Genomic DNA, 25,579 nt, shown 5'->3' with positions numbered 1-25,579 from the left:
GTCTCTCAAAACCCACACACTGAGCAGTCCTGAACAGATTGGTTATGTCTGAGATGGGAGCATCTTACAATTTATTTCACACCCCAAGGTTTTATCTGTAAGATCCAAAGAGAATAGGAACAGCTCTGAAGCTGGGGCAAGGAGCTACCCCTGCAGTGACCACAGATGGTTGGCTTTTTTCATACATTAGACACAATGTAGAGTAGGGTTACAGTTTTAGAGGAGCATTTATGTTGCATCTGACTATTATTTTGCTGAGGTCACAGGGGTGTGTAGAGGTTTCAAAAGAGGAAAATAGGAAGGGAGTAAGCAGTTTTGACTTTTCATGATTGCTGACTTCTTAGGCAGCATCTAAATTGCATTTTTATTTGACTTGTGACCACACTGTTGGTCAGACCTTGTCTGAATATTCTCCAAATGGCTGTCACTGTGCTTTTGCTACTTTCTTTTGGAATAATCCTGATTTGTCTGCAACTTTGTCTTTCTGGAGCTAACAGCCTTTTTTTCTTTAATCATGTTCCAGATCCCATATCTAAAATTTTTCAAAACAATTATACTTCAGTACTTTTAATTCCCTAAAAGCCATAACTTCTAAATTTTGTTATCATACTCTATCACCAGAAATTGAACAAATACTGGTAGAAAAAAATGCTCCTTTAGCAATGCTTTTAACTAATGGTATTTTTTAACTTACCAATATAAGTATTTTTAGAGGTTATATTTTTCAAAATCATTTAATGATTATTCTTATTTTCTCTCATAGATTATTAAAGGATAAAGAATGACCCCTTGTTTCTATTTTTTGAAATAACTAGAACATGTTCTTGGGGTTTTATCTTGATTTTCTTAAAGAAGAAAAATTTCTGTCTGCCAAAGTTTCATATTAGTACTCAGATTGGGGTAGAAGACAAAAGTGCCAGCATGCCATTAGGATAACTCAGGTTGTGTTACTTTAAGTTTAAAGTGGGATTCCCATCCTTCTTTGGAAGACAGACTGTTTTCAACAGAGAAACTTGATTGGTTTATATTGAAGAATCCTATAAGGAAAAGCATCTTGGAAAGATGTTCTAGCCTTGGCAGAATGTAGCCCTGTCACCTGTGCTGGCAGCTCTGGGAAGTCTCTTCGATTGGTGTTCAATGTACAATTTCCTGAGTATTAATTTGTTCATAGTTATTTTTGGCTTTTTCATCTAGCCAAATAAAGACAAAGTGGTTTTACCTAATGTTGCATTTCCTCTGCTTTTGATCTAGTCTACATCTGTATAATACCTTTTTTTTTTGAGCTTTTACCTGTATTCTCAATTTCTTTATTTGTTTCCTAATTTGTCTTTTGAAATCAAGCTTCCAAAACCGTATTATCCACTTGCAACTTGGTCTCGAAGATTCAAGCCATTGGCCCCCAAAAGAGAGGCCCATCTAAATGTTCAGGTCTAATCTCATTAGACTGAATGACACCAGAACATCTTCCATTTGACTTCAGAAACCTTGTTTCTATAAACATTTTTGATCAGATACTATTTCACTTGGCTGATTTCTCCTCCTCTTATACCTGACAATTCTTTTCCCTTTTTATTTGCATTGGGAAAAACTCAGTGGCCTTCAGTATACAAACTGTAGATTAGTAGTAACTCCCAGAAAACAAAAAATAAGTTTTAAACTTTATCCTGTGTGTTTATTACAAAACTTAAAATACCTTTTCCTATACATCCCAAACAATTGTTGTATGATTCACCTTCATCTCCCTAGTCAAGTATAATAATATGCCAGCTATGCTGATGATGGAATTAGTTTTCTTCTGTCAAGGTTGAGGAAGGTGGAGAAATCTTCGGCCCCTTGAAGTAGTACAAAGTCTCTGATCGTACAATCGTACATCATCCTCCTTGTTTGAGGTTCTAACGAAGGTCTGGTGAAGAGAAAGGCTCATATCCAACCTTGTCGTCCTTCCTTCTGTAGTATATTCGTGTGAGCACTGTGATCAGGAAAGTCTCTGCTATGAGGAGGTGGCAATTCATCACTGCATTGTGAGATAAAATATGTAATATAACCTGTTACAGTTATGGCCCATTACAACAATTACAGATATATATATATCAGTTATATTCCACACACAGCCCTGGAAATTAAACAATTTAGCCTTAATCCAGAACCTTGCAACATTAAGTTTTCCTAAAAACAGCATGCTAATAGTTATCCAAGAGTGAATTTTGTTAACCAGAAATTAATGCTATTCCCTCTGCAGTCTGAGGGAAAACCTCATATCTTCTTTTTTTTTATTTTTGGGCCACATCCGGTGACACTCGGGTTGCTCGTGGCTATGCGCTCAGAAATCCTGAGCTTGGGAGACCATCTGGGATGCCAGGAATTAAACTGAGGTCCATCCTGGATCAACTGTGTGTAAGGCAAACTCCCTACCACTGCTGTATCATTCTGGCTCCTCTTTTTTTTTTTTTTTTCTTTTTAAATCAGCATGGCCTTCTGCTTTCCAAGCATTCACACCTTCATTTCCCAAGGACTGAGCACTTTTAGGCAAGTTCCGTTGATCCCCCCTTCCCCATACCAACCAAGTCCAGTCTGACCCTTTCTGTTCTTTCACTCCCCAATTTCATTTGTCTGGAGCTATAAGACTTGCAGCTCTCCTTAAAGCCTCTAGGCATTTCTTGGTAATATCTTTTCTACTATTTTGAGCAAAAGTCAGGCTGGTTTAATTGCTGTCCTAAGGTTCTCTATTCCCTGGCCCCACCCCCCAATCCTGGAATGGAACCAGCACCCTTTAGTGCTCACCTTGAGACCTGATTTTAGAAGAAAAGGGAGGTGAACAAGCAATCTGTCCACCATTGGCCAGGACTGAGAAGATGGATGGCTGCAGGGCAGTGAGGATGAGGAGCACCTTCGGATGGAAAAGAGACATTAGATTTGTGTTGGTAGAGTCGGGGGACTCGCACATGGCTAAGCTTTGGAGCTTTGTCTTTAGGCAAGTGACAATCTCATCCATTACCCAATGTGTTTTGGGAGTTTGGAAAAGAAAAACAGAAACGATTCAAAGGGGCATTGCTATTCCCTTATGGCCACCAGTGAGCACGTGATGGATGAAATGGATCATTTATTCCATTTTCTGTTGCTCTGTCACTAGTCAGTTTATCATTAAGTACCCTTTGAAAAATCTGCCATGCCAGCAGCTGGGTACAGGAGGAAAAGGGGGATTAGCATTCTCTGGGAACTGTTTTTGTTGGGATACAAGATGTTTTGGAGCTCTATTGTGGTGGTAGTTAAATAATAAAGGAAGGTACTTCATGATACTGACACTAGTGATGATTATGGTGTTAAGATCTGATACCAAAAAGAAAACAAACTTTGCAGGTGGGAGGCTTGCCTTTGACTCCTGGTACACATGGTCTCTCAAATACAGATGGTAGCAACCTCTGAGCGCCCACCATTGAGTCTGGCCTCAAAAAACAAACCAAATAGATGGTAAAATTTATTATTTTTGGTTTTTAGGTCACACCCAGCAGTGCTCAGGGGTTACTCCTGGTTCTGTGCTCAGAAACAGCTCCTGGCAGGCTTGGGGGACCACATGGGATGCCAGGAATCAAACCTGGGTCTGTGCCAGGTAGCCTGCATGCCAGGCAAACACCCTACCACTGTGCTATCCAGCCCAAGTAAATTTATATTTTGTGCCTTAATCTATAAAAAGAAGAAAAGGGTAATTCCTGTCCAAAGACCCTACAAGCACATTATGTCTTAGTACTTGCCCTCCCAGAATACATTTTCCTGCAGCATCAGCTTTTTTCAGGCAAGTTCAGTTAACCAGCCTCCCCCACACCTACCAAGTGTAGTCTTTGACCCTTTCTGCTGCTTCACTCCCTAGTTCATTCAGTTCTTAAGTTCTAGACCTTATGTGCTTTCAAACAAGACCCATAACATTTATTTCTGAATCTGTTTTAACTATTTGTGAAGCAAAAACAATGATAGATGCTCAGATTATTATGAAAAATTCAATGTCTTATCTAAAAGTGCCTACAACATAGGACGAATAGTTCACACTTGAAGCTTTTATAACACTGATGGTACTGCTGGATTTGAATGTTCGGATGTTTGGAAGGAGTAAAAGAAAGGAATGAAAATCACAAAAGAATTTAGGGTTTAGGGGCCAGAGAGATAGCATGAAGGTAAGGTGTTTGCCTTTCATGCAGGAGGTCATCGGTTCGAATCCCGGCGTCCCATATGGTCCCCTGTGCCTGCCAGGAGCAATTTCTGAGCCTGGAGCCAGGAATAACCCCTGAGTACTGCTGGGTGTGACCCAAAAACCACACACACACACACACACACACACACACACACACACACACACAGAATTTAGGGTTTAGTAATACATGTATTTGAGATTAAGTAACGCCTCCTGTGTCCCCAAAGCATATGGAAGTCACAATAATGTCCCTCAATAAAAATAAAAAAATGTTCCTTACTTTAGAACGAAACCTTATTTGGAAATGGCATCATTGTTTTGATTAACCAATTAGGTGTAAGTAATCTAATATTGGTCAGACTGGTGTTACACTTAGATTCTTGTCCTTAAAGAAGAGGAAAAGAGACATAAGACATGAACATGGATTGGGGTAAGTGGCAAGTGCCCTGTGATAGAAGCGGGCAGAAATGTGAGTATTTGAGACTACAGCTAAAAAATCTTGCTCTAATCCCTTTTAAGATAGGAGGCAGAAATCACCATTGCCTATAAGGGCTTCAGAGGAGTAGCCCTATTTCAAAGCCCAAAAGCCCACTAGGAAAGGGACAAGGATTATTTTCCCAGTCTCAGAGGAACATGGGAGCTTATGAAGGTTCACTAAAATACTTTGTAATTTTATCCTGGCAAATACAACTGTTATTGAGCTTCTCGTCTTTCCTGAGAGATAGTTACCTGGAACATGGCAAACTTGGCTCCTATATTCTGCTCACCCAGGTGCAGCTTGGCTTGACGGAAGACGATGGCCAGGCACCAGAGTGCCAAAAGCGTGAACACTCCGAGAACAGTGTTGATCCATAGAGCTGGGCTCGTCTCAGAGATCTGGTAGCAGAAAATAGTGATGGAAAATAAGCCTTCTTTCTACTCTCTCTTCTCCCCAGCATGCCAAAAGGCACATGAACATTTTAAATGTCCTCAAGAAGCCAGGGAAGACGATTGAATGAGTCAAGCACAGTCTGCATGCAGCAATTCGGGATTTGATTCCCAGCACCATGAGCACTGCAGAGTGGGATCCCTGAGCTCCACACAGGGAGTGGACCCAAGCACTGTTAGGTTAACCCCCAAACAAAAATTAATTACCAAGAAGGCTCTGAAAACTTGGCTTATTTAGTCCACTCTTCCTTTGGTACTGCTCCCCTACACCGTCACCCCAGAGTTTCTGAACCTCTGCTTTTCCACGACTACCTATCTGTGGAGTACAGTGCCAGGGGACAGATTGACTCCAGCTAGTGCACCCAAAACTCAGAGGTACTGAGTGAGTCTTCTGCACATCCTTTTGCCTGACTTACATCTCCTGGGTCATAGAGGCCGTCAGGGGTGAGGAAGACGCCCACCAGGCCCAGGGCTATCCTTAACAAGGCATAGTGGAAGGGGCCCAGCATCAGCACCTGAAGTTTCCTCCTGAGGAGAGAAAAGGGTTAGAAACACAGACTCACAAATTACACCCCAAAATTCTCTTGCTCACTCATTGCCTCCTGGGCTGAGGCTTGCCTGCCATTAAAGACACCAAAAGATTTAATGTGGAGATATGGGAAGAAGCTAAAAGTTGAACATGATCCTCTTTTGCCATCCACTCACCTCCATTCCCCTGTATTGCTCTGGGAGCACCAACTAGCTCAGTGTTGACTGAACCTCATTAAACAAATAAATAAGCCCAAGCCCAGTTTGCTCTGTGTGGCGGTTGTTGGGGAGGAGCAGGGAACTTCTGAGTTCTTCCTCTGCATCCCTCTCCCCTAGCCCGAATGCCCTGTGGAGGTGCCCTGTGGATAAGGCCTCAGGAGAGCTGTGCGGAGAACCCAGGAAGAAGCCACGCGGGTCCTGGGTGTCTTACCTGGTAAGTTTGATTCTGGGGCAGCAGAGGCAGCAGCAACAGCAGGGACCTGTGTGCACCATCATGGGGGTGTCCTGCAATGTCCTCACTACTGCCTCCTTGCCCCCAAAACCTTCTACCATGAGCAGCATCAGCAGGTAAAAGCAAACAGCATAAAACCTGGAGGTGGAATACATACAGTGGGTAGCTGCACCCCTTTGCCCCTAGAAATAGAAATAGGAAAGGGAATAGGAAGGGACTTTTCTGAGGGCCCAGAGAGTAACAGGCAGGAGGAAGAGAAGCTGAAGACTATGCCAAGGGAGGAACAATGTAGGAATACGCTAAAATAGAAAGGAACCCCAGAATGGAGGGGCAGGAAAGACACTCACGAGACTATGGCCATTTCTACAAACATCAAGGACCGAGGGATCCAGAGGCCAAAGCAGCAGAACACAGACACGACCTACTTGGAGAGAAACAAATAGGTTAGGGGGTCAGAGCGATAGCACAGCAGGTGAGGCATTTGCCTTGCAAGTGGTCAACCTGGGTTCGATCCCCGCAGTCCCTTGAGCCTGCTAGGAGTGATTTCTGAGTCAGAACCAAAAGTAACCCCTGAGTCCCTACCCCTAAAAAAGACTAATTGTTTAACAACGTGTTTTTTTGTTTGTTTGTTTTTCCCCCCTGGGGCTGGAGCAAAAGTTCAGTGGGTGGGACTTTTTGCCTTGCATTTGTCTCACCTGTCTTAGATCTCTAGCACCATATAAGATTTTCCAAGATCTGAACACTCTTGGCATTTCCAGGAGTGCTCAGATCCCTAAGCACCGAGCCAGGAGCAACCCCTGAGCTCCACTGGGTGTGGCCCAAAAACAAGGCACACACACAAAAAAAACCCTCAATGTTTTGTCCTTGTTAAAAGGTTTTTGGACATACTGCTGGTACTGGGGGTGGAGAGCACTTAATGGTAACCAATAAAAATCTGTGGTGTAAAAGGATCGAATTTGGAGTCCTGTGTATCCAAAAAGCATATGCCTTCTATTTTAAAATCATTATTTTTTTCTTACTTTTTGTTTTGTGACAACACCAGTATGTGCTCAAAGCTTGTTCCTGGCCCTGCAACTCAGATTACTGTTGGTAGAGCTTAGGAAATGAAATGTTGAGGATCTAAACCCCACTAGGCCACATACAAGGCAAATGCCCTATCCAGCCTCTTGATTTTATTTTAAGTCAACTGCCAGCTCTTTCTGTTTCTATGTAGTCTAGACCACAAGTCTTTAATCAAGGGTTCTTGAAGATGCACAGTTAGATCCCTGAGAAAGTGAAGGAGAGAAGAGGTAGATAAAGATACAATGCTTCCATTAAAAATGGAACCAGGGGGCCGGAGAGTTAGAATGGAGGTAAGGCATTTGCCTTGCATGCAGAAAGTCGGTGGTTCGAATCCTGACATCCCATATGGTCCCCCGAGACTTTCAGGACAAATTTCTGAGCATAGAGCCAGGAGGAACCCCTGAGCGCTGCTGGGCATGACCCAAAAACCAAAAAAAAAAAAAAAAAAAAAAAAAAATGAAATCAGGAGTAGGATGGTGGCCATGGAAGTCAGAATCCGCTAAAGAGTGTGTAACAGGGCCCAGAGAGATAGCACAGTGGCATTTGCCTTGCAATCAGCCGATCCAGGACCTAAGGTGGTTGGTTCGAATCCCGGTGTCCCATATGGTCCCCTGTGCCTGCCAGGAGCTATTTCTGAGCAGACAGCCAGGAGTAACCCCTGAGCACCGCCCGGTATGGCCCCAAAAAAACCAACCAAACAAAAAAGAGTGTGTAACAACTCACTTGCTGAATAAAAAGAAAAAAAATGGAATCAGGGGCCGGAGTGATAGCACAGTGGTAGGGCATTTGCCTTGCATGCTACCGACTGGAAGGATCCACATTCCATCCCCAGCATCCCATATGGTTCCCCAAGCACAGAGCCAGGAGTAACCACTGTGCACTGCCCCATGTGGTCCAAAACCAAAGAAAGAAAAATAAAAAATGGAATCAACATGAATCAGTTACAAAATTTTTCACAATTGGTTTTTAAACACACAATATTCCAACAGTACCCTACCAGTGTCTACTTCCCTCCATTGATGTCTCATTTCTCTCCTGCCTCCCAGGGCAGGCACAATTTTCTTTTTTCTGTTTTTCTTCCTGACCCTCCCCCCTGTGAGCATAACAGTAACAGTTATAACAGTAACAGTTTACCATACTGTTACTGATAGGGTCACTTTATTCCTGTCTCTTCAACCTTGGGGCCGGAGAGATAGCATGGAGGTAAGGTGTTTGCCTTTCATGCAGGAGGTCATCAGTTCAAATCTCGGCATCCCATATGGTCCCCCGTGCCTGCCAGGAGCAATTTCTGAGTGTGAAGCCAGGAATAACCCCTGAGCACTGCCGGGTGTGACCCAAAAACCACACACACAAAAAAAAAATTCAACCTTTCAGCACCCAGTCCTAGAACAGAGTGATAACTTTCTTCTATCCTTGTCATGGTGGTCTCTCTTTTTTCCTATTCTACCTCTCTTCCCCTATTCCCCAGCACAAGCATTCTACTAAGAACTAGTTCTGCTATTCACTTTCACTGCCTTCATGTGTTATTTCCTTGCCATATTTCTTCACTCAGCATGATACTTTCCTGATCCATCCATGTGTATGTAAATTGCATGGCTGAGTAGTATTCCGTTATGTAGATATACCACAGCTTTTTACCCACTCATCTGTTCTTGAGCACTTGGGTTATTTCCAATTCTGGAAATTGTGAACAGTACTGCAGTGGACATAGGAGTGCAGATGTCTTTTCTTTATTGTTTTTGGAACCTTGGGATACTTTTTTGAGGAACATCTATAATTGTCTTCCAATAAGGCTAGACCAGCAGTTGATGAGGGTCCCTTTTACCCTTGAGCATCCTCCATATTTTTATATAATCGTTGGTTATTAGTCTTTTTGTTGAAAACCAGTCTGTGATATGAGATAACTCATTTTGATTAGCATTTCCCTGATAATTTAGTGAGAGCATTTTTTTCATATACCAAGAACTTTTTAACCCAGAAATTTCTGTTCATTTTTTCCCCATTTTTTTGATGAAGTTGGATGGGGTTGGATTTTTTTTTGTAAAGTTCTACCTGTGCTTTATATATCTTGGATATTTATTAGTTAAATATATTGGGCAAATAATGTCTACCAGTGTTGTGGACTATCTTTGAATTCTGGTCATCATCTTCTTTGAGATGTACAAGCTTCCTGAGTTAATATAGTTCCATTTGTTTATCTTTGTTTCCATGTGCCTGGTCAGTGACATTTCAATCTTAATGATTCCTCAGTGTCATGAAGAGTTCTGCCTATGATCTCCTCTAGGTATCTTATGGATCTAGGTCTAATATGAATGTGGTTTATCTATTTTTATTTGACTTTTTGTTGTTGTTTTTTGGCTATGGGGAGGATATTATTGTTCCATATAAGTTTTTATTTCTTTGAAATAGGTATCCCTTAGGAATTTCATTGAATATGTATAATATTTTGAGAACTGGTGCAAATTTGTCAATGCCCCTCACCTGAGGTGCTGGCACACACAGGCTACATTTCTCTAACTTGAACACTGAATTTAGAGAAATTTTCCAAATGATCTCAGCCTTCTTTGCAGCCCCACCCACCAAGGGGCAGCCCGGATCCCTCACCGTGGGTGCTGAGCTGCTCCAGAGCAGGGTCTTCCTCTTGATGGGACACTGGGTGTTCTTGTACAGGTATACAGCATCTTCTACATAAATGACCACAGAGCTCAGGGACAGCAAGGTCATGAGGACAGTGAGTGCTATTTCAGTGGGACTTAGAACTAGAATGGAGAGAAAGGAGGACCAAAGGGTTAGAGAGACAACCAGACTTTCTCACTCTCATCTAACAGCGTTACCAGCTTCTGAGTTATCTAAAATGATCATCTCCATTTACCCAAAAGAATGGCTTCTCTTAGACCTAAATCTGGGTCCAATTTGTGGCATAGAAATAGTGACTAGGCAGGGTAATTCAAGGGCTGATCAGGCTTACTTGAATCAGGGCATGGACCCAAGTGAGCATTGACCAGGGGATGGCTCTGTAGTTGCCTGCTTTGCAAGTGTGAGGCCCTAAGGGTAGTCCCTGATGTTATCCATGTGCATGGAGCACAGTCATTTGGATTCTATGAGAACCCTTAGCATTCCACAAAATGTGTATCTGTGGTATGTGACCAAATGGGCGTGTTACCCCTAAATACATCTGAATCCTGTAGCTGGAACTGTGGATCCTGGGAAGCACAAGTGTGACCCTCATTAAGCACAAAATCTGGAATATATTTGAAAACTACAGTTAAATGGGGATGGATCTAGAGAGCTCCACAACCAAGTCTGTGCCATCTGATTATGGTGACAGTGGGGACAAAGGGAAGGGAGTTTTTTTGGGTTTTATGTGTGTTTGTTGGTTTGTTTTGCTAACTATATTTATTTGGAGTAGGAGGTGCTGAAATTTATTTAATTTTCAATAGGTGAAAAGATTAAATAGATTTATTTACTTTTCAAAAGGTAACTGTCAGGCAGCCCCTTGGTCTAAGGATTCTTTTATCAGGGCACTCCTTTTCTCCTGGTTACTGCTTGCCTTTTCCTACGAAGGCCCCAGACTTGGTCTAAGGCTTTGGTCAGATTGCAAGTCCCATTCAGGTGTTCCCAGCTGGACATTTAAAGTCACAGGAAACTCTGTCTTTCTATAAAAGGCTGGTGAATTATTTTCTTTCCTCCAACTCATTCCTCCCTCTTGACCACTTAGTTAGGATCCAGACATGGGGTGACCAGACTACTGGCATGATGTGACAGTGACTGGTGTGCTTTCTGTCACCTCTCTAAATAGTGTTTGAAGAGAACTAAAAGAAAAACACCTGTGTTTATTCTTTTCAACTAAAGACTTCATTTTCTTTAGAGGCTAGGGAGAAAGTACAATGGGTAAGGTGCTTGCCCTGCACCCAGCAGACCATAGATGGTCCTCTAAATACTGTCAGGAGTAAACTTCTGATTACAGAGTCAGCCTGGTGTTCCCCTTCACCCCACCCCCAAAGACTACCCTTTTTGCCTTTGAAACTTGAAGAATATAAATTCTACAGATAAAATAGAAAATAGGCTGGGTGAATTCCCTTAAACCCCCCTATTCCCCCCAAAACCAGCACTATGTCCATGGATTTCACCCATATTCATCATTAGAGGATGTCTCATAGCTCCTCTTTCTTGCATTTCTAAAGTTGGAGGAACAGGAAGAGGGAAGTCTAGGCTTTTACCTGGACAGTCATGAATCTTGAACCCCTGCAGTGTGAATTCTTATAGGACCTTGGGGCAGTGCTCCAGGGCCTTGGGAGTACCTCATGGCAACCAGACATAAGGTACAGCCAGCACACTGAACCCCAGTCCTTTAGCTAGGTTTCTTCCCAGCCCCCATCAGAGTTCACTCTCCATAGCTGCCCGCAGAATCTCAGGCTAGAGAAAAAGCCTCCAGCTCGGTGAACAGAGGGGAGCACTGAGACCCAGACTTTGAGCTCACAAGTCTGCAGAATCCCAGAGAATATTCGCCCAAGGTGGGGGGGCTGTGACCAGATAAAAGTTGCAGTGATGTTAGCAGACAGTGGTGACAGGAGGGCCCTACACTAGGAACCAGCCAGCCGGCTGAACCCCACAGCTTCCGGAGCTGGGGCACCAAATACGTGCCCAAAGCTTCACCACCAGGAGAACTGGCAAAATAACCAAAGGCCTGAGGGAGATGCTCTTCCTCATGTCTGGGAATCCAGACCTGACAGTAATCCCCAATGTAGCAGATACTCCCAGAAGGATCTTGGCCCACAGCAATTGATCTCAGATAGTGGGAAAGTCTGGTGATGAGAGGAGCAAGCACAGTCAGGGGCTTCATATTCATGCAGGCCCTAATGTAGTGAGTGAGGAAACCCACACACTCCACTGACAGAGGGACCCCCTTCTTCCCTTCACTGCTGCCCCCAGAATCTAAAAGATAAAACAATTGAAACTCAAGAGCCATAACCATGCTAATCAGAGATTTAGGGTAGTGGGTAAGGGAACATCTTCTTTTCTATCTCTCCTCATTAATCTAGAATGAAAATGTATTTTTATATTGAAAGCTTTTTCAAAAAAAAAAACATTATGCCAAATAATAATGTGAAAAAAATCAGATCTTGGGGCCGGCAAGGTGGCGCTAGAGGTGGGCTGTCTGCCTTGCAAGCGCTAGCGTAGGATGGACCACGGTTCGATCCCCGGGTGTCCCATGTGGTCCCCCAAGCCAGGGGCGATTTCTGAGCGCAGTCAGGAGTAACCCCTGAGTGTCAAATGGGTGTGGCCCCCCCAAAAAAATCAGATCAGTGGGTTGAAAATTAGGTAAAAATAAATTTACATGAGATCATTCAAAAGTTGTACCTGGCAGTCCCAAATCACAGACCTACTGTGCGTGTAAATGCGGGATATTGCACAGCAATTGTAGGATGGTCTTAGGTAATTGTTTCCCTAGGAAAAATAATAAACTAAAAATTTGCAGGGCCTTTTTTGGGTTGCGGGATGAATTGGAGGGTAGGTTTCCTGTTCCTGCTTTTCTGCAAGTCCACATTTACCTACTACACCTGAATTTTTTTTTTTAATGTTTGGTATCCAATTCTTTTTCTTTATCACCTGAATTATTTTTAAAGGAGAAATATTTAATTGGAAAGGAAAAAATAAAATTAATTCAATGGACTTCTGGAAAGCAATGTTCTCATGTTGCAAGATTCCTACTAGACAACCCCCCAACCAAGTTCCTACATCAAAGACCCTCACCCATCCTCACTGGGCATGAAACCCCCTTTTCTCCAGGCCTCAAAGGCCTCTGCCTCGACTTCCAGAAAGTCCTCCTCTACCCTCTAGGTCCCCAACTGCTCCTCCACAACTGTAGCACCCTCAGGTCTTTAACCTCCGCAGGATCTTGTGTCCTCAGAATTGGGCTCCAATATTCCTGCGCAGCCAGGAACTGGCTCCCTGCAAATGTCCTGTATCATAGGTGTTTTTGACAAATTTTTGACACTTCTTCCCCATTCTATTCCTTCCCTATCTCATCCCCCACCCCAGGGAGAACTACTGTTCTAAAGCTGATGGAGATCTTGTCTCCTATTGCTTGTTTTGTGGGGAGTAGGAGGAATTGGGAATTTTTTTTTTTTGGTTTTTCGGCCACACCCCTTTGACGCTCAGGGGTTACTCCTGGCTAAACGCTCAGAAATTGCCCCTGGCTTGGGGGGGACCATATGGGACGCCGGGGGATCGAACCATGGTCCTTCCTTGGCTAGCGCTTGCAAGGCAGACACCTTACCTCTAGCGCCACCTCACTGGCCCCGGAATTGGGAATTTTTGTCAAACCTAGTAGTACTCAGGGGCTATTCCTGGCTCTTTGCTTGGGCCTCTCTCCCAGCAGTGCTCATGGACCATGTGCTGCTGAAGAACAAACCTCAACAAAGTATCTCATTTAGTATCTCTCTGGGCTCTCATCTATGTTCTTTTTAAACATATCAACACTATTTATTTACTCATATTTTTGTGTAAGACCATAAATCCCAGATATTGAACGTTCTGGGCTATTCCTTGTGGTGGTTGTGGACCACCAGGACCACATCTATTGGTGCTATAAATCTGGGGCCTGGTACATACCAAGAATATGTTCTCTAGGCCTCCATTTATATTTTAATGCTCAATATATGCATATATCAATATATGCTCAATGCATGCTCAATATACTCCATTGTTTTACACTTTATTTTATTATTTTTTGGGGGGTTTTGGGTCACACCCGGCAGTGCTCAGGGGTTACTCCTGGCTAGATGCTCAGAAATCACCCCTGGCAGGCACAGGGGACCATATGGGGTTATGGGATTCGAACCACCGTCCTTGTGCATGAAAGGCAAATGTCTTACCTCCATGCTATCTCTCCGGTCCCTGTTTTACTTCTTTTTTTTTTTCTTTTTTTTTGGTTTTTCGGGCCACACCCGTTTGATGCTCAGGGGTTACTCCTGGCTAAGCGCTCAGAAATTGCCCCGGGTTTGGGGGGACCATATGGGATGCCGGGGGATCAAACCGCGGTCCCGATCTTTCCTTGGCTAGCGCTTGCAAGGCAGACACCTTACCTCTAGTGCCACCTCGCCAGCCCCCCCCTTTTTTTGTTTGTTTTCTTGGGGGGGGCACACCTGGCGGTGCTCAGGGGTTACTCCTGGCTATCTGCTCAGAAATAGCCTGGCAGGCACTGGGGACCATATGGGACACCGGAATTTGAACCAACCACCTTGGGTCCTGGATCGGCTGCTTGCAAGGCAAACACCTCTGTGCTATCTCTCCGGCTCCTGTTTTACATTTTAAAAGAGCTATATAAATGGTAGTATCCTGTCAAAATGCTTTATCCACCTAACCCTGTTTTCGTGATTTTCATTATTTCCATATTGACATTTTATTTTTTTATGATCATGTTTATATTATAAATGCTGCAATAAACACTGCCAGGCATGCCTCTTCGGCACAAATAGGAGAATTTCTTTGAAACGTTTACAGAGAATTAGAATTCTGGGTTTAATGAAATGAAATCTATATTGTTATACACATCTAATTACTCTCCAATGTGGACCAATTTTCATGTTTACCAACAATCCATTAAGAATTCGGTTTGTGGGGCCGGGCGGTGGCGCTAGAGGTAAAGGTGCCTGCCTTGCCTGCGCTAGCCTTGGATGGACCGCGGTTCGATCCCCCGGTGTCCCATATGGTCCCCCTCGCCAGGAGCGACTTCTGAGTGCATAGCCAGGAGTAACCCCTGAGCGTCAACGGGTGTGGCCCAAAAACCAAAAAAAAAAAAAAAAAAAAAAAAAAAAAAAAAAAAAGAATTCGGTTTGTTGGAGCGAGAGATAACATGGAGGTAAAGCATTTGCCTTTCATGCAGAAGGTCATTGGTTCAAATCCCAGCGTTCCTATGGTCCCCCGAGCCTGCCAGGAGCAATTTCTGAGTGTGGAGCCAGGAATAACCCCTGAGCATTGCCGGGTGTGACCCAAAAACCAAAACCAAAACAAAACAAAAAAACAAAACAAAAAAAAAAGAATTTAGTTTGTCACTTCCCTAGGAACACAAAAATACAATTCAAAAATCTCTTCCTCACACCAATATTCATTGCAACGCTATTTACAATAGTCAGACTCTGGAAACAACCAAGATACCCTTCAACAGATAAATGGCTAAAGAAACTGTGGTACATATACAAAATGAAATATTATGCAGCCATCAAGAGAGATGAATTCATGAAAATTTCCTATACGTGGATGTACATGGAATCTATTATGCTGAGTGAAATAAATCAGAGGGAGAGAGATAGACACAATAGTATCGCTCATCTATGGGTTTTAAGAAAAATAAAAGACATTTTTGTAATGATTCTCAGAGACAATAGAGATGAGGGATGGAAGGTCCAGTTCATGACAGGAAGCTCATCACAAAGAGTGGTGAGTGCAGTTAGAAAAATAACTACACGGGATTGGCCTAGGGTGGGTCTTGAGCTCTGGTCCTTGGGGCCTGGGAGGGCTTTCCTCCCTTCCTGGGGCAGGATTTTCAGCCGGCACGGGCTGGCTCCTGGCAGACCTCCGTATGTGCCAGGGGCCACTTGGCCCGGCCTAGGGTAGGGGGGCCCGGACCTGGGTCACATGACCCCCCTCTCCCCCTTTCCTCCGGATCTCCAGGTGGGTTACTGGGAGGACCTGATGGGGCACCCTGGGTTTTCCCCACTCCCAGGCCAGCTGCGGAGATTGGCCTAGGGTGGGGCTTGAGCTCCTGAGTTTGGCTTGGGGGGTGGTGTTTGATCTGTGGGGTGGCAGATAGTTGGTCAGTTATACTCAGGCTGTCACTGGCAATTTCATACTAGTCTACATGATGCAAACCGCGCGGGGGCTAGCGCCCATATTCTCCTCCCAACCATCAGTACCCCCGATTTACCCTTCTTAACTTCAATAATTCACAGTTCTAATCTCAGACCAAAGACATACAGTGGATCTAACAATCCCAGAACTATTTAGAAGGACATAAATTGCACACATATATCTTTTGAATATTTTATGTATATTTTCTTTAACGGCTGTAACTCTCTCTATATTCTTCTACCATGATGTTTCTATCCACTTTTCATCTTGTCTTTTCTTTGTAAGCTGTTCAATAAGGATTGTTGGTGGAACTGTCCCTCAGTTTAATGCCTATGATTGAACTATGTCATGGAAATTGCAGGTCTTGTTCCTATTGCCTCCAGATGCACCAATAACGCTTCATGGCATTGATCCTTCTTTGCATAGACACATTAAAATAGGAAAACACTATACCTACAGATAAGTTCTTATCTAATAAATCTCAGTACAATGTACCTTACACCCTGAACATTGATATAATGCCCTGGCACAGGCCTCAGAAGAATGGGAATCCTCCATTCACGCCAGAACCAGGCAAGCTATCTACGAAACATCCAAGGTCTTTTATAGCAACAGCTGGAAGCAGTCCTCTACCAGGAAAGACACTACCAAGGGTCTGACATCGACCTCCTAAAAAGAGACTTCCGTTTACACTGAGAAGAAGAGGAAGCAGTCCTCTACCAGGAAAGACACTACCAAGGGTCTGACATCGACCTCCTAAAAAGAGACTTTCGTTTACACTGAGAAGACTTGACAACAACAATGACCTGCTCTACAGGACATGATTCTCTCTAGTGCCCCTTAAGTGTGAGGTGAAACGAGAGGATGCTCTGCACCATCCTGACTGCAATATGGGATATGCAGACTCCAGGACCTTTAATACAGAAACATGATACCAACAACAGAGACTATGTGAGGAATGAAGGTGTATTGCCACTACAGACGATGACTTGAATTGGACAAACTAGTTTGCCTGGAGCCTAGAGTCAGTCCTGTGCCAGGAAACTTCAGGGGTAGGGTCTCCTTGTATTTAGACCATAATTTTTCTTTCCATGTCCCTTATATTTTGGTGGGCCTATGCAAACAAATGCCACTCTAACACCATTTTTTACTATTTTCCCTTGACTCCAATCCTTAAGAAAAACAACCCACTAAAACTTTTGAGGTTAACTTAAACTAGTAAGCATGTGCATGGAACTAGATAAATGTACTTTGCCCTCAATGTTTAAGGAGTTACATAAGTCTAATCTCTTTGGATTATATTGTGTGCTGCTAAGAAATAGTATGTAATACAACTGGGAATTTGAGGGACAAATTAATTGTATTGTACATGGGTTCAGTTTTGTTTTTCTTAATTTTCTTTGGTTGAAAGATCAAGGCTGGGATATAATCGTTGGGACTACCGAGAATTCTGCTTATGGGTGATTGGGCTTCCACTGTAACTTTACCATGTCCTCTTTCTTTGCATCTTTGTTGTCATAATTAAAATTAAAAAAAAACTGTAGATATTTATTAATCACTGATGCATATCATTAGTAAAGCAAATGACAATGGCATCTGTAAAAAAAAGAAAAAAAAAGAAAAAAAAGAACAATATAGTTTGACAATTTTATTTTCAATTCAAGAAATTGGTATCAAGAAAAACTTCTGATCAAAATATTCACATTTTAGAAATTGCAAAAATTATACAAAAGTTGCCTCAAGGTATGATTCTTTTGTGATCAGCACAGTGACTAATATCTGTGGTATCTGGACAAACAAAAAAAAAAGAAAAAGAAAAATAACTACACTGACAACTAACATAACAATGTAAATGAATGAGGGAAGTAGAAAGCCTGTCTCAAACACAGACAGGGGGGTTAAGGAAGTGGGAATTTGGGACATTGGTGATGGGAATGTCGCACTGGTGAAGTGGGGTGTTCTTTATATGACTGAAACCCAACTACAATCATGTTTGTAATCAAATTTTACAAATAAAGACATAAAAAAAATCTCCTCAAAGGGGCTGGAGAGATAGCATGGAGGTAAGGCGTTTGCCTTGCATGTAGAAGGACAGTGATTCAAATCCCGGCAACCCATATGGTCCCCTGTGCCTGCCAGGGGCGATTTCTGAGCACAGAGCCAGGGGTAACCCCTGAGCGCTGCCGGATATGACCCAAAAACAAAAACAAAAACAAAATCCCCCCCCGAAAAAAGAATTCAGTTTGTCTCAAATTTATTGTCACTATTTTATTTTTACCTATGACAAAGCAATAACCACCTACTATTCAACTCATAGAACTCACAGTCTCTATTAACAAAACTTTTGTATATTTACTATCCATATAGAATTGTTTTTCTTTGAATTGGCAGTTCTATATCTTTTTTTTTTTTTTTTTTTTTTTGGTTTTTGGTTTTTGGGTCACTCCTGGTAGTGTTCAGGGGTTACTCCTGGCTCTATACTCAGAAATCGCTCCTGGCAGGCTCAGAGGACCATATGGGATGCTGGGATTTGAACCACTGACCTTCTGATTGCAAGGCAAACACCTTACCTCCATGCTATCTCTATGGCCCCGACAGTTCTATATCTTATTCAATTTTAATTTAAAGTAACTTTTTCTTTGCTTGGGGGTAACTCCTGGCTCTGCACTCAGGAATTATTCCTGGCAAGCTCAGAAAACTATACCAGGTGCTGGAGGTCAGCCATATCCAAGTTAAATGTCCCACCTGTTGTACTACTGGTCTGGCCCATGTTAAATTTTTAATATTGTGTACTCAATCTTTAATGATTAGAGACAAAAATAAAATTATTTTCCTAAGTCTCCATTTTGGCTTTTAATATTGTTTCAAATATTTTCTGTTACACAGAAGTACATTTGTGTCAATCTTCTCTGATAATTGGTGCTTTCTTGAGTTTTGTTGGTTAAACTGTCCTTTATTTGCAGTCAAAAATCCCTCACTAGGTTGCCAGTGCGGTGGCGCTAGAGGTAAGGTGTCTGCCTTGCCAGCGCTAGCCTAGGACGGACCTCGGTTCAATCCCCCGGCATCCCATATGGTCCCCCAAGCCAGGAGCGATTTCTGAGTGACAGTCAGGAGTAACCTCTGAGCATCACCGGGGTGGCCCAAAAAAACAAAACAAACAAACAAACAAAATCCCTAATTAGGGGCCAGAGCAGTGGCACAAGTGGTAAGGTGTCTGCCTTGCTGGACCTAGCCTAGGACGAAATACAGTTCAATCCCCCTGCGTCCAATATGGTTCCCCAAGCCAGGAGTGATTTATTTTTTTTTAATATATATATTTTATTTAATCACCTTGATTACATACATGATTGTGTTTGGATTTCAGTCATGTAAAGAACACCCCCCATCACCAGTGCAACATTCCCACCACCAATGTCCCATGTCTCCCTCCTCCCCACCCGACCCCCGCCTGTACTCTAAACAGGCTCTTTTTTTTTTTAATATATATATTTTATTTAATCACCTCAGGAGTGATTTCTGAGTGCATAGCCAGGAGTAAGCCCTGAATGTCACTGGGTGTGCCCCCCCCCCCCCAAAAGAAATCCCTCACTAAAGGCTTTTTAGTTGCTTCTGTTAAACTTATCTGTATTTTGTTTATTTATCTATTGCATGTCGGGAACGAATTTTGTCTTTACATTTAGGTATTTGATCTATCTGGCCTATATAGCACTACTTTAGGGTTATACATCCACTTATTTCTTATGGAGACAGACAGCACCAGGCAGCATTGTTGCTTGCATCCTGCATGGGAATGAGGTTGCAACCTTTCACAGACCAAATCCCTTTGTGGGCCTAGGGCTATTTCTGGGCCTTCTCTCCTGTTCCATTTTCTACTTCAGGCCTCCTGCAGTTATTATCTAATTGCTCTACTAATTAGTCTGATAGAGCAATTACCTTCCTTATACTCTTTCAGACATGGTCTTAGCTTTCCTTGGCACTTCACTCTTTCATATAAATGTTCCTATCAGTCTGTTTAAAAAAAAATCAATGAGGATTGCAATTGTAAGACTATAATAAGCATTTGAAAAAATTATCTATTAAAAAGTTCATTAGAGGGGCCAGAGCAATAACATAGAGGTAAGGCATTTGCCTTGCATGTGGCCAATACAGGACGGATCCCGGTTCGAATCCTGACATGCCATATGGGCCCCTGACCCTGCCAGGAGTGACTTCTGCATGCAGAGCCAAGAGTAACCCCTGAGCACTGACAGGTGTGGAACCCCCCCCCCCCAAAAAAAAGAAAAGTTCAGTAGAGGGTCACATAGGTAGTTCAGAAGTAGAGCAATACCCGAGGTTCTGGGTTCCAGCCCTAGCACTCCCCCCAAAAAACAAGTGGGGGAAGGTTCAATAATTCTTATGGAAGAATTTTCTTTCCTCTTTCTCCTTTGTTTAGTTTATCATTATTTTATAATATTATAGAATTTTACAGGTTAACACCTCTCTAGAAATAGGTTCCATAGCACCCATCAGTGCCCCCCCAAACAAAAAGTCCCTCTGCTTGTCCCCGCAACTCACGTTCCTCTCGCAACCACTTTAATTTTCTTTTCTTCTTTAATTTTTTTAATTTTTAACTGAAACCCAACTACAAACATGTTATAATCATGGTGTTTAAACAAAGACACTATTGTAAGAAAAGAAATTAAAAATAAATCTTCAGCCCACTGTCTTCTCTTTTTTTCCCTCTTTTTCTTCTTCCTCTTTCTGAGATCAGACGAGATCGGGCGCATTCAGGGTGGTATAGTTGTAGACTCTTCCTCTTTTTCCTCTTCTTTCTCTTGTTCTTCTTCCTCCTCTTCTTTCTCTTCTTCCTCCTCTTGTACTTCTTCCTCTTTTTCTTTCTCCTCTTCATTTTCTTCTTCCTCTTCTTTCCCTTCTTCCTCTCTTCTTGTCTTTTTTCTTCTCTTCTTTTCCTTCTTCCCCTTTCTCCTCTTCTTTCTCTTCTTTTTCTTCTTCCTCCTACTATTCTTCCTCTTCCTCCTCTTCTTTTTCTTCTTCCTCTTCCTTTTTTCTTTTTATTCTTCTTCCCTTTCTTTCTCTTCTTCTTACTCCTTTTCCTCTTCTCTTCTTTCAACACTTCTTAATATTCTCTTCCCGGGTCTCTGGGACTCCAATGTTTCCTATGTTGTTTCTGTTGAGTTTATCAAAGACTTCTATTTTTTTTTTTTTTTTTTTTTTTTTGGTTTTTGGGCCACACCCGTTTGACGCTCAGGGGTTACTCCTGGCTATGTGCTCAGAAATCGCCCCTGGCTTGGGGGGACCATATGGGACGCCGGGGGATCGAACCGCGGTCCTTCCTTGGCTAGCGCTTGCAAGGCAGACACCTTACCTCCAGCGCCACCTACCCGGCCCCTGATAATTTGTTTTAAGGTTCTTTTCCACTCTCTTCTGCTGTATGGAGCTGTTCTGCATCTCATCCTCTGTCTCAATGAGCCCGTTCTCAGCTGCTCTTACTCCTTTGGAGACCCTTTTCATTGAGGTGTTCATTTCATCTACTGAGTTTTTCAGACCTCTTATTTCAGTTGTAAATTCTGTCATTATGGTCTGTTCAGATCGATCTATGCTTGCTTTGAGTTCTTTGAACATCCTCCATATTAATACTCTAAACTCCTTATCGAGAGGCTAGCTAGGTAATCAGTATTTTTCATGTCATATTTATTCTCTATGCGTGGTGTTGTCCTTCATTACAGGACTTGTACAGTGGTTTTTACTATGTGCTGTGCGGGGGTTTGTGGATTAGAAGATGTGTGTGGCCGAGGAGTGAAGTAGAGCGCTCCTTTGTCTTTACCTTATTGGGTGGGGCCCTGGAGATTGTGTTCAATGGCATCTTGCATAGGAAAACAGCCACTATAGTTTCCGACAAGTTTAGAGGATTATTTTTCTGGATTTTTAAAAACTGGTTTGTATTCCATAGATAGATAAAATCATTCTGTCTTTTATTTCCTGGCTTATTTCATTTATAATATTTATCAGAATTACCTCAAGTTTGATTTTTTTTAATTTTATTTGGGGAAGGGAGAGTGGTAGTCAATGACTATTACTGGCTCTTTGCTCATGAATAAACCCTGGTAGGTTTCAGGGGGATCATATGGAGTCCCTGAAATTTGAACCAGGTCACCAGCAGAGCTGTCTGGAAGACAAGTGCCTTATCTTCTGGATTATATATCTGGCCTTAAATTCCATCTACTATACGTACAATGGCATCTTTTTTTTCCCACAATGGCATCTTTTTTATGACAGAGATTATGCCCCAGAGTACTTATATGCAGTTGGTTTTTGAAGGAACTTGAGCCACATCTGGATGTGCTCAGGGCCTCCTGCTAGGTCTTCCACATGATCATGGGTCATTCCTGGCAGTGCTCAGGAAACCATATTTGGTGCCAGATATCAAAATGAGGTCAGCCAAATGCCAGCAACATGCCTACTCACTCTCTTATCTCTTCCACCCGACTACATGTCTTTTTCTAGTCATCTGTTGGTAGTCATTGGGCTGATTCCTGTTTTGGCTTTTGTGAGTAAAATGCTTATTTCCATGGTCTATATTTAAGGAACAATCAGGCTTAGAAGGATGAGGAAGGGGTTTCTCCTACGCTCCTTCCTCCTCCCCACTTCCTTATTCCAGTCCGTGTCTTCACCATTGTCCCCCTCCCTGGCCATCATGCGTGTTTCATTCTGTCTAGATCATGCCCAGATCACCTGCCTTTCCTTAGCAGTACCTGGACTTGCCAATCCTTTCCCTTCTTTCTTTGACACTGCCTGGTTCAGTGTCTCTAGCAACTGGCTCTTGGTTAAAAGATAAGCCCTGATTCATTCTCCAGAATAGGTATTCTGGACTGATGACTGAAGCTCTCTCTGGCCCCTCCCAGTTACAACCCCTCACCAATTCCTTCAGTCTCTGGGATAAAGGGCAACTCTTCTTCCTGACACCCCTCAGGCACACCCTACCTTCCGGGCCCTTTCAATTCTCCTCTGCTGCCCAGCCTGTGAACTTGGATCCTGCAGAGCTTGCACCTCAGTGACAGGGCACCCTACTGATTCACCTGTCTATAGCCCCACCTGGCAATCCCCAATTATTCCCCAATCCTACCAACCAATCTTTATTATATATTTTAAAAAATGTTTTTGGCCACATCTAGCGGTGCTCAGGGGTTACTCCTGGTTCTGTGCTCAGAAATCACTCCTGGCAGGCTTGGGGGACCATGTGAGATGCTGGGATGGAACCTGGGTCAGTCACAGGTTGGCCATGTACAAGACAAATGCTCTACTGCTGTGCTATCACTGGCCCACCAACCAGTCTTTAAACAGTGGCTTCTACTGCCAGACCCAGAATGATTCCCCTAATTTTCATTTCCTTGGGTTTGAGTTACACACTCTAGAGTGAAACAAAGTGATTTGTGTTGCATCCTGTGGGGCTGCTCAAATCTCAGCACCATGTAGACTCCCAAGGATAAAATTCTGGTTGATTACACTGGTCATTATCCTTACCTATTTCTGCAGCTGGAAATGATGTCTATCCTGCTGGCAGGGACCACCTCAGCTCAGGGCCCCTTTGGGTACTTGGCCATGCCTTTACCTACTCATGGCCCTGCTCATGAGCCCAACCTCATGCTCATGCCTGCCTCCTGAGTCCCATTTACCATATCTAGCTCCTCAAAAGAGCTTTTTCCTTGAAGTGAGAAAGGCACGATAGAGACTTGAAAAGGGTTCAGGATCTCAAAGAGGGGCTCGAGGGGCAGAGTGGGGTACAGAAACTGCCATATAATGTGGCATCTTTACAATAAAATAGCAAGGTAGCATTGGGGCCTCATTGGTCTAGGTGACGAATGTTTGGTTGAGTCCATGCTTTCTCTTACACTTTCAAATTTTGTAGTTTTAAAAATAAGGGGTTTCCTAATGGTGCTCCGGGGTCTGAAGTCACTCCCTGTGATGCAGAACCTGTTTAGTGTTTAGATCTGAGGTATTGAAAGCCAGGGCCACACTGGTTTGGGACTGGGAAGTGAGGTTACCACCAGGGCTATAGCAGGGGGATGAGGTGTATATCTGGGATCAAACTCAGGGCCTAAAAATGCCAAAAATGTGCTCCAGCCTTTTAAGTTCTCTGAGGCCCTGCCTTTCCATAGAGAGCAATTCAGCAACAGGGACCACTCTGGAAACACTTCCCACCTCACCTCAGTTTGAAGAAATTGATCCTTAATAACCCTGCTCATAGAGTCAACCCATCTCACAGGAGACTGTGGTGAGGCCTCAGAGATGGAAAGATGGGGAACCTAGGTTTGGGTAACATTCTGAGTTCCCTAGTGCCCTGGGTGTAAAAAAAAAAAAAAAACCTCTAGGTTGTAGAATCCCATTAGAAATAATCAAACTGAGGGGCTGGAGCGGTGGCACAAGTGGTAAGGCTTTGTCCTCATTAGCTTAGCACGAACTGCAGTTCGATCCCCCAGCATCCCATGTGGTTCCCCCAAGCCAGGAGTGAGTTCTGAGCATATAGCCAGGAGTAGCCCTTGAGTATCACTAGGTGTGACCCTCTCAAAAAAAGATATAACCAAACTACAATGTGAGGGAAAGATCCAGATGGGGGCCTGTCTTCTGGGTGAGGTGGTCAGGCATCTCCTTGGCCTGTGGATGCTTGAAGCTTCTCTCTGAGGGCTGAAGAAGGCTCGTCAGCCTTCTGTTCCAACTTCCTGCTGGGGTCCTCAGTCCCTCCTTGGGAATTGTCCCCGACTCACCTTTCAGCAGCTGAGTGGCTGTGGGTGGGGAAGAGAAGCAGTCGAAAGGGATCCCATAGTTGGCCTTAAGTACTTCCAGAAGATCTGCTGTATACCTAGACAGACAGACATTAGCCAGAGTTCAGAATATGGGGACTTAGAGATGGAGAGGGACCAGAAGTGACACCAGGAATTTGATCCTTTCTCCCACACTCCTGGGTTTGAGGAGTTGGTCCTTTTCCCTGGAAGCCTCATTTCTTTGTGGGTGTGGAGAATGGGCCTGAGGCAAGGGAGTGAGGCCTGCTGTCTACTGAGATCAACTCTGCCAGAGACAGAATTTCCCTCTTTCCACCTGAGCAAGGGCAGTGATTGGGAAGCAAGCAGGAAGAAAGTGGTGGGAGAGAGTAGTTCTTCTCCCCAGGAATGGGCCCCTACTCTCTGAGGCATCACACACTGATTCACAACATCACAGTATCCCTGAGGACCCAGGAGGGCAGCCAGGCTCTTATCAGTCCTGTTGCCTAAGGAAGCACCGGAGATAGAAGGTCTCACTGCTCAGGGCATGTGCCCAACTCACCTGGGGTCAAGCTTTATCTGAGTCCTGTCTGCTTCCATGGTTTCTTCCTCTCAGCTGTCCAGGTATTGCTGATGGACAAGGAGCAGTGGGCAGGTGGGGGCCCTGCTGTTTGTAGGTCTTTGTCAGGGCTCCCAGTGGGAGGCAGGTGGCCTGGCTGAGGTTCCCCTGGGCTCTTCCCTCGTGGGGCCTCCACTGTGCCTCAGATCTCCACAAACTGTCTCAGAGTTCACGTAGAGGAATTTGATCCTATTTACTGG

General features: G+C 43.5%; 1 protein-coding gene across 1 annotated transcript; it reads right to left on the bottom strand.

Annotated features, from left to right (window-relative positions):
• Positions 1–1,829: 1,829 nt before the first annotated feature.
• SLC51A (solute carrier family 51 subunit alpha) lies at positions 1,830–25,514 on the bottom strand. Its single transcript, XM_049774475.1, has 9 exons — positions 25,323–25,514; positions 24,767–24,861; positions 9,756–9,910; positions 6,437–6,510; positions 6,069–6,227; positions 5,527–5,638; positions 4,913–5,059; positions 2,782–2,887; positions 1,830–2,014 (listed from the first exon to the last, which is right to left on the bottom strand). The coding sequence occupies exons 1-9, from the start codon at positions 25,358–25,360 to the stop codon at positions 1,893–1,895; spliced, it is 1,008 nt and encodes a 335-aa protein (XP_049630432.1). The 5' UTR covers positions 25,361–25,514; the 3' UTR covers positions 1,830–1,892.
• Positions 25,515–25,579: the final 65 nt, after the last annotated feature.

Source organism: Suncus etruscus, chromosome 6 (assembly GCF_024139225.1).
Source record: "Suncus etruscus isolate mSunEtr1 chromosome 6, mSunEtr1.pri.cur, whole genome shotgun sequence".
Lineage (NCBI taxonomy): Eukaryota > Metazoa > Chordata > Mammalia > Eulipotyphla > Soricidae > Suncus > Suncus etruscus.
The sequence above is the reverse complement of the archived record's forward strand: the minus strand, read 5'-3'. Positions and strand labels throughout refer to the sequence as shown.